This window comes from Erinaceus europaeus, chromosome 16, assembly GCF_950295315.1.
Source record: "Erinaceus europaeus chromosome 16, mEriEur2.1, whole genome shotgun sequence".
Classification (NCBI taxonomy): Eukaryota; Metazoa; Chordata; class Mammalia; order Eulipotyphla; family Erinaceidae; genus Erinaceus; species Erinaceus europaeus.
In genome coordinates this window covers 69,040,847-69,050,333 of record NC_080177.1, presented here as the reverse complement: position 1 = coordinate 69,050,333, position 9,487 = coordinate 69,040,847, and the positions used below count along the sequence as shown (strand labels likewise).

Here is a 9,487-nt window from a genome sequence, read left to right as displayed (position 1 = left end):
CTGCGGCACCCAGGAGCCAATAGGCTCTCAGTTCGCTCCGCTAACGCCTGCCTCTCATTGGGCCCTCTTAACAAGCCATCATCCACCTGCCAACGTTTTATTGGCTCAGCTGCAATCATTCTACTTAAGCGACTAATCACATGCTTCTTCCCCAAGCATCCTTACGCGAACTAGATCTTCTAAATTCGACAAGTTTAGACAGTTTGTCTATGCCATTGGCTGAGCCCGGCCCCTCCTCTCTTACTTCCTATTCGAACCGGAAGTAAAAGCTTTCCTATTCCTATTGGCTTAGATTTGCGAAAAAGGTGACTGTCTAACGAGAGCGAGGGAGAAAGAGAGAAAGAGAGAGGGATCGGCTTTCGAAAAAGGCGACTGTCTATCGAGAGAGGGAAAGAAACAGAGAGAGAGAGAGAAGTAGGGAGAGGGGTCGATTTCCGGAAGTAGCGTTCCGGAAGAGGCGGGCCTTGGAAAGATGGAGTCCCAGGTGAGTGTCTGTCCTGCCTTCCCAGCGCTGTTCCAGGGGACGGTTCCTTTCCCCTCCGCGGCTTGAGGCGATTGAGCTTCAGAGCTGCGATCTCTCTGGGACAGCGGGAAAAAGCAGTGGGGAGACAGGGCTGGAGTTAGCGCTCCGCCCCAGGGACCTGCAGGGCTGCGGCTTTGAGGCGCGGCCGGCCTGGGCAAGTGGCGGAGCCGACGTGGTGTGAGTGAGTGTGCCGCCGTCCTGCGGTCCTGAGAAGAGAATCGCTTTTCGTTTTTTTTTGTTTTGTTTTGTTTTAAACCAGAGCACTGCTCAGCTCTGACTTATGGTGGTGCAGGAGATTGAACCTGGGACTTTGGAGCCTCAGGCATGGGAGTCTGTTTGCATAACTATTATGCTATCCACCCCCACCGAGAATCGCTTTCTTTTTCTCCCTCATTCTCGTCTAGGAGACTCTAGAGTCGGACCTGCCGAGGGCCGTGGCACTTTTGAAAAGCCTCCAGGAGCAGGTGAGTAATGTCGCCTCCGGGGAGTAGACTGCTCCCCTGCACACTGGGCACGTGTTTGAATCTGTCAAAGAGCCTTTCGTGAAAAATGACCTGTTGTCTTCCTTCTTCTAGTAGTGGGTTGCCAAATTGTAAGTTTACAGGGTGTAGTTTCACACCCGCCACCAAAGTTCTGTATCCCCATCCCCTCCCTCCATCTCCCTAGAGCAAAATTGTTTAATATCAAAAAAAAAAAAAAAAAAGAAAAACCTTATAGGCTACAATTCAAAGTTTTCTGTTTGAGTGTGTTTTGGTTTTCTCTGCCCCCCAATACAAAGGAATACAGAAAGCTCCACAGAGAAATCATCAGAATTCCCTCTGTTCTTATGTACCAAGAAACAGTTGCTGGGAAAGGTGGCTCTGTTTGCCCGTTGGGTGTCCAGACAATAACCTTTGTGTGACTGGGAGTGTGGATCGATGTGTCAACGCGCATGTTCAGCGGGGAAGCAATTACAGAAGCCAGACCTTCCACCTTCTGCACCCCACAATGACCCTGGATCCATGCTCCCAGAGGGTTAAAGAATGGGAAAGCTATCAGGGGAGGGGATGGGATATGGAGATCTGGTGGTGGGAACTGTGTGGAGTTGTACCCCTCTTATCCTATGGTCTTGTCAGTGTTTCCATTTTATAAATAAAAATAAAGTAAAAAAACCTCTGTGTATAGTTCTAAACATTGTGTCTTCAAACAGCGTAGATAGAGCTCCAGTCCTCCACCATCGCTGTCCCAGACTCCGTCATCACTCTCCCACCCAGGGTTTAGTAAGATGGTTTCTGTAAATGGAAGTAGAAAACTTCCTACCAGTGGACAAGGCATCAGAAGATGTTTCTCAAGTACTTCCCAAGAACTGAGCCGACAGTGTTGTACTTTAAGCAGTGTTTCAGATCATTTTCAAGTGGTGTTTAGCTTTTGCCCTTCATTGCTCCTGTCAGCTGTGTTACTTGGTCCAATTTCAGGTGATGGCTGTAACTGTGCAAGTGCAGGCTCTAACCAAAAAAGTTCAAGCCAGAACCTACCCTACAGAGAAGGTAAGCTATACTAAGATCTGCCTGGAGACTAAGTCATTCCCTAACTTGATGTTTTGGGATGGTACTGTCATTGTAAATATTTATTGAGTGTCATATATGTCCTAAGTGTGGAAGCTTCAGAGGTGACTAACTTCCTGTGTTAGAAACTTCATCTCTCTGCTGCAAGCAGTAGTAGCAGTCATGTTACAGAATCACAATCAGTATTGCTTAACCAAGGAGAAGGTAATTGCCAGAGGAAGCAGAAGAAGTCAGGGAAAGACTGTGAGGAATAAATTGGAATGGGAGAGGAGGGTAGCATAGTAGTTATGCAAACAGACTTTCATGCCTGCAGAAGTCAGGGGGACAGAAAACACTTGCAAAGGCACTGAGGCCTGAGAGCATGGTGATATCTCCTGGCATAGGAAGTCAGTTATTTAGTTCATGTCAGATGTAGTAGAACGCTGATATCTCTTTCTCCCTCTCTCCAGTAAAAAAGTCTACTTCTCAGATTGTTATCTTTGTTCTGAGTACTGTACTTTAGTACAAGTTAATATCTTAATGAAATAACTGCCCGCATGTGTATTATATCATGTGTTTATTCGTTGAACAGATGCTTTATTTTTATGAACAACCTTTTTTACTGTGTACTTTACAATATAAAGTGCTTTCACATGATCTCATTTGAGTCTCTAATTACTCTTTGGAACAGGAAGGAAATACTGTGCATATGTATTGGAGACTGACTTCCTGAATTGAAGTGACCTAATCCAATATTTGACTATCAGATGTCCGATTCAAAACACTCACTCAATTTATCTGACCTTAAATCTTTTGCCTGTTATCCTGTATCATATGATGTGGGTCTCAAGAGCCTAGCACATTAGTTGAAAGATAAGTAGGTTTGCAGCTTGGAAGGTAGTGAAGTAGGTTTGCAGCCTGGAAGGTAGTGAGTGGGTAAAATGTTGGATTTCCCAGCATGGGGTCCTGAGTTCAATCCCCGGGACTGCATGTGCCAGAGTAATCCTCTGGTTCACTCTCTCTCCTCATTAAAGAAATACCACCTCTTAACTGTTGGGAGTCTGACTGTGTGGTCTTGGGCAGAGTGTCTGATTTATCAAAGGGAGGTCATCCCAGGACTGTACTTTTACTTTCTTCTTTAGTTTCATCTTATATAGTGACTCATTCTTTTTATAATTTAGTAACTAGAAATCAGTGCTCACCCATGTCACTTTCTTTAGTTTGAAAGAATAAACTGTAGATCTGCAAGGTGGCTCACCTAGCCAAGCAGACACTTTACCATGCAAAAGATCTTGAGCTTAAACCCCAGTCACCATATGAAAGCGCTGTGCAAAGGAGAAGCTCTGTGAGTGGTGGAGTGATGCGGTAGTGTCTTTCCTCTCTCTGTTTCCCTTGATCTAGAAGGGGAGGAAAAGTGGAGTGGTGAGGAGTCAGCCCGAAGTGGCACTATCACTCAGGCAGGCACAAAGCCCCAGCAGCCAAAGGAAATAAATTTTCTGCATGCAACTATAGTATACACTTAATTTTAGAAAGTTAATATACAGAGAAGGTTATCTTTATTGTATAGAGACAGCCAGAAATCAAGAGGGTGATAGAGAGGGAGAGAGAGAGACAGACACCTGTAGCACTACTTCACCACTCACAAAGCCAAGGGCTCGAACATGGGTCCTTGCGCATTGTGACATGTGCGCTCAACCAGGTGCGCCACCACTGGCCCCGCTCTGGTTCTTTATCATTAATAAATTTTGAAAGAGATAATTTTAAAAATACAATAAAAGTAAAAATGTATGCTCAATGGAAAGACACTTTCATGGCAAAAGGAGTTCATTTCTTCCTTTTCCTCAGCTTAATCCCCAGGGATAGTAGTTTTTAGTTGTGTGTTATTTTCTTCTTTTTTTTTTTTTCCTCCCTCCAGGGTTATCGCTGGGGCTTGGTGTCTGACTCTACTGCTCCTGGCGGTCATTTTTCCCATTTTTGCTGTTGTATGAGATTGAGAGAGGAGGGGAAGACAGACAGGAAAAGAGAAAGATAGACACCTGCAGACCTGCTTCACTGCTTGTGAAGTGACTCCCCTGCAGGTGGGGAGCCAGGGGCTTGAACTGGGGTCTTTGTGCATCATACTATGTGTGCTTAACCTGATGTGCTACCACCCGCCCCTCAGTTGTATGTTATTTTCTAGACATTTGTTTGTACATATGAAGTGTGTACGTCGTGTTTTCTGCCCATCAATTGGAACTAGTGTAAACATGCTCTCTACAATTTGTGATGATGTGGACTTAATTCTGTGTCAGTATATATAGATTCTTGTTTTTACCTGTACATGTAATTTCAGCATATGGGGATAAAGTTAGTGATTATGTTTAATAAAGTCAAAATTCAGCAATATGTAGAGAAAATTTTGAGCATCACAGCTTGGCAGGATATTAATGGACGCACACCAAGAATTCTGCTGAGTTATCTTCTAGTTAGTAGATACTCTAGTTACCAGATACTCCCTCTGGGAGTATGGACCCAGGGTCATTATGGGGTACAGAAAGTAGGTCTGGCTTCTGTAATTGCTTCCCTGCTGAACATGGGCATTGACAGGTCGATCCATACTCCCAGCCTGTCTCTCTCTTTCCCTAGTGGGGCAGGGCTCTGGGGAAGTGGGGCTCCAGGACACATTGGTGGGGTCGTCTGCCCAGGAAGTCCAGTTGGCATCACATTAGCAGCTGGAACCTGGTGACTGAAAAAAAAAAAAGAGTTAACATATAGAGTTAAAAAAAATGTTGACTAATCGTGAACCTAAAGACTGGAAAAGTTCATATGAAGAGTGGGGGGGGTCTCTGTTTCATAGAGTGTTAGTAGTCCTATTTTAGTTATATTCCAAAAGGCTCATGACTATACTAGTTGTTGTTGTTGTTGTCATTGTTGTTGTTTTCCCCTGAGCCTGACATCTGATATGCAGGTGGATCTAAGTTATTGTCTGGGGAGATGATGTCATGGCTGGAAAAAGGACCAGAGAGCTGGATCAGGGAAGAGAGCAGCTCCCAAATCTGGGATGATGTGTTTCTCTGTGCAGAAACGTGCCCTGACTCAAAAGTGTGTCCCGTTTCCCCTCACTCTCCTGATTGTCTGGCTAAGGCTAAACTTGTGCTTGTTATTGTTTTGTTGAACTCAGGGTCTCAGCCTTTTAGAAGTGAAAGACCAACTATTGCTCATGTACCTTATGGATCTGAGTCACCTTATCCTGGACAAAGCCTCAGGAGGGTCTCTTCAGGGACATGCTGCCGTTCTGAGGCTGGTGGAGATGCGCACGGTAGGAAATAGTGGGCATCTTAGATTTACACGTTTCTGAGTTCTGAAATATAAGACTGATACGTGACGTCTCTCACTTAGGTGAATATTCTGCTTAAATGAAGAAACCAAATGAAAAGTATTTTGCTGCTTTGCATATTTTTGGTGTTTTATTTGGCAGTTTAGTAGAAGGATTCTAGTGTGTGCTTAATTTTGAGAAGGGAATATAATCCTATTTAATCACATTGTAGGTTTTGGAAAAGCTTCGTCCCTTGGACCAGAAACTGAAGTATCAAATTGACAAGCTCGTCAAGACTGCAGTGACAGGCAGCCTCAGTAAGTAGAAGATAAAAGATCTTGTGGGGACCTTAAGAAATTCAAAATCTAGGAGTCGGGCGGAAAGCACAAGGGTGGTCATGAGGATCCCGGTTTGAGCCCCTGGCTCCCCACCTGCAGGGGAGTCGCTTCACAAGCAGTGAAGCAGGTCTGCAGGTGTCTATCTTTCTCTCCCCCTTTCTGTCTTCCCCTCCTCTCTCCATTTCTCTCTGTCCTATCCAACAACAGTGACATCAATAACAACAACAATTAAAAAAAAAAAAATTCAAAATCGTAGAGGTATTTCTTTTTTATTTCAGGTGAAAATGACCCACTCCGTTTTAAGCCTAATCCCAGCAACATGAAGAGCAAGGTGAGAGGTTGTGGTAGGCTGAAGGAGCCTCGTAGTGATGCTGGTCTCCTGGATTCTTTTCTTATAGTTGACTCCTTAGAATAAGTTCTCCCTTTGTGTCACTAGAGCACTACTCAACTCTAGTTTATGCTAATGCTGGGGATTTGAACCTGAGGCCTCTGTGTTCTCAGATGTGAAAGTCTGCTGCATACACCGCTGTGCAATTTCCCCTGATGCTCTCTACCTTCTATTTGTATTCTCACTTCCCCAAGGTACTTTGGCTTCAGTTTTTATCACTTGTCTAACACTTTCTAAGTTTTTCAGATATTATGTTCCTTTTGTAGTTGGGTTCTGAGGATGAGGAGGAAGAGGAAGGCGAGGAAGGCCAGTCAGAGGCTTCAGGGAAGAAATCTGTAAAAGGAGCAGTTAAGAAATATGTCCCACCACGCTTGGTTCCAGTACATTATGGTATGAGTTCCTCCACATGCACTGTGGCTAGACTCTCTATCCTGTGATAACCCCTGATAATATATGTATGTATGTATTTGTGTTTTGTTTTGTTTTTTTAATCACATAGATGAAACAGAAGCTGAGCGGGAAAAGAAACGCCTAGAACGAGCCAAGAAAAGGGCACTGAGCAGTTCTGTCATTCGTGAACTGAAGGAGCAGTACTCCGACGCTCCAGAGGAAATCCGTGATGCTCGGCATCCTCATGTTACCCGCCAGAGTCAGGAGGATCAACACAGGTCTGAGTCCTTTGAACTAGACATTGTTTCAGCACTGTAGACACTGGTCCTCGTGTTTTGGATGAATTATGTAGTACCAAGAGAACACAAATTGTATAGCAAGTGGAGTGGAAAATTCAGGGTGACAGTTTCTGAGAATTAGGGATTTGGAATGTAGGCTAGACTAGGAACTGGGCAGGGTAGAGTGGTCTTTTTCCTCAGCTGTCTAGGCTGAGCAATATTATGTACAGGGATACACACCCACACACACACACGTATATAGATATCAACCTAGAAAGGCTTCAGAATCATATATAAATGTTTTATTTTAATAGAGATACAGAAAAATTCAGAGAGAGGAACCAGAACACTGCTCAGCGCTGGCCTATGATGTTGTTGGCAACTGAACCTGGGACTTGAGAGTCTCAGGCATGAAAATACTTTGAATAACCATTATACTGTCTCCCCTTCAAAATAATATTTTACTGTCACAACCTCCACCTTTGTGCAAAAGGCAATAAACATAGTCTCTTACAATGTCATCAGAAATGCCAGGTAAGTTCAGGGGAGACCAGTGTTTGTAACTTGAATATAGGCTCACCAGCTGTGCTCAGTTTTACAATTGATAGGTTTGAGTGAATAGGCACATGTAGGACATTCTGTTTATGGAACTGAAAATACTAAGAATTTTTCTTTGGGTCTGGGGAGATAGCATAATGGCTATGCGAAAAGACTTTCACACCTGAGGCACCAGAGTCCCACATTCAGTTGCCAACAACACCATAGGCCAGAGCTGAGTGGTGCTCTAGTTAAAATAATAATTAATAATAATAGATTTTGGGGGCCAGGAGGTGGCACTTCCAGTTGAATGCACATACTGCTATGTGCTAGGACATAGGTTCGAACCCCTGGTCCCCACCCAAAGGTGAGAAACTTCTCTAGTGATGAAGCAGTGCTGCAGGTGTCTTTCTTTCTGTTCTATATCCCCTTCCTCCCTGTTTCATCTGTCCTATCAGATAAAAAAAAATTTTAAATATTTATTCCCTTTTGTTGCCCTTGTTGTTTTATTGTTGTAGTTATTATTGTTGTTATCGATGTCCTTGTTGGATAGGACAGAGAGAAATGGAGAGAGGAGGGGAAGACAGGGAGAGAGAAAGATAGACACCTGCAGACCTGCTTCACTGCTTGTGAAGTGACCCCTACAGGTGAGGAGTCAGGGGCTCGAACCGGGATCCTTACACCAGTCCTTGTGCTTTGTGCCACCAGACTACCTGTTTGGAAATTCTTATGAACCACCTGAACAAAGGAAACTGTCTGAGCTAAGTTGTTTTCTGTAGTTTTCTCTCTCCATAGATGAGCATGTTGTAAGCAATGTGTTTCTTTGGCAGGATTAACTATGAAGAAAGCATGATGGTACGTTTAAGTGTCAGTAAGCGAGAGAAAGGACGTCGGAAACGAGCAAGTGTCATGAGCTCCCAGCTTCATTCTCTCACACACTTCAGTGACATCAGTGCTCTGACAGGAGGAACCCCTCATCTTGATGAGGTGAGGTGGTGGTGCCATGGTGGGAGTCATGTTAACACGGGGGAATTGGGGGGGGGGGGGAGTATTATTTGAAAACATACTGTCAATCTTTCTCCAGGATCAGAATCCTGTCAAAAAGAGGAAGAAGATACCTAAGAAAGGTCGGAAGAAAAAAGGTCAGTGAGTGGTAGCACTTAGGCGACCAGGTGCAGGGTAGGGAGTAAGAGCGGAGGTGTCAACTCTGAATATACCGTTCTAGGTACTGAGAACCGCTGTGATTGTTAAATCTCTCTTGGCGGGCTTTTAGTTTTGCTCCTTTCTCAAGCTGAAAATCAGCATCATTCACAAAAAAAGATGCTTGGTTTCTTTCTCTCAGAACTGACACTGAACTCCTGCCCTGGATTTCTTAAATTGAAATAGAAAAATATCGCTTGAGTCGTGATTTCACTTTAGCTCTAGCCCTATGCCTAGTCTTTTGTTCTGGTGGTGGCGCCCCTGGTTCAGCACACACATTACAGTGCGCAAGGACCTAGGTTCAAGCCCCCCGGCCCCCACCTGCAGGGGGAAAGCTTCGTGAGTGGTGAAGCAGGGCTGCAGATGTCTCTCTGTCTCTCTCCCTCTCTGATCCCCTCTCAATTTCTCTCTGTCTCTATCCAATAATAAATAAATAAAAATATTGTTTTAAAAAAAGGACTGCCTAGGCATCCCAGCCCATCAAACCCCTCTTTCTAGATGTTTTTTTTGTCTTGTTCCACCAGCTTTTCCAACTCTCCTTTGCCTCATTCTTGTTTTCCCTTCCTTTCAGGTGTTCGGAGGAGGCGGTGATTGTGGGTACACGTTTATATACACTTGTTGTCATCTGGGGATTCCTCTAATTTCACTGTATGTAGGTTTTACCCTGGTAATTCATAAATTGTTTTCTCTGCATATATGGAAAGATCTTTGCTAATAAAACCTATTTTCTCTATAAATTGAAGCACCTTTTGCATATGTATTTTCTGATTGGAATCACTGGATGTGGAATGTTTTTGATAAGAGGGTGATTAAAAAAAGAGAAAGATGAGGTTTGGGTTGTGAGAGAAACTTAAGAGAGTTTTCTTTAGTAATATTTTCTCCCAGAAACTAGCACTTGGTTATTTAATAAGTACATATTGAAGATTATAATACTATAATCAACTCTCTTGACCAACATAACCTCCAAGCTCCTGTAATAATTGTTTATAACAGTACAGATAATTTGAAATATATG

General features: G+C 43.7%; 1 protein-coding gene across 2 annotated transcripts; it reads left to right on the top strand.

The window, feature by feature from the left end:
* Positions 1-283: 283 nt before the first annotated feature.
* Positions 284-9,214, top strand: NGDN (neuroguidin). Of its 2 annotated transcripts, XM_007536530.3 has the most exons (11): positions 286-484; positions 928-987; positions 1,978-2,049; positions 5,207-5,344; positions 5,574-5,658; positions 5,958-6,010; positions 6,334-6,457; positions 6,567-6,735; positions 8,103-8,259; positions 8,357-8,414; positions 9,044-9,214. In XM_007536530.3, exons 1-11 carry the CDS (start codon positions 473-475, stop codon positions 9,061-9,063), a joined length of 948 nt encoding a protein of 315 aa, XP_007536592.1. In that variant the 5' UTR covers positions 286-472; the 3' UTR covers positions 9,064-9,214. The 2 variants fall into 2 exon arrangements, with proteins under 2 accessions (XP_060031294.1, XP_007536592.1); XM_060175311.1 differs by lacking the exon at positions 1,978-2,049 and having other exon boundaries at positions 284-484.
* The last annotated feature ends 273 nt before the right edge of the window (positions 9,215-9,487 follow it).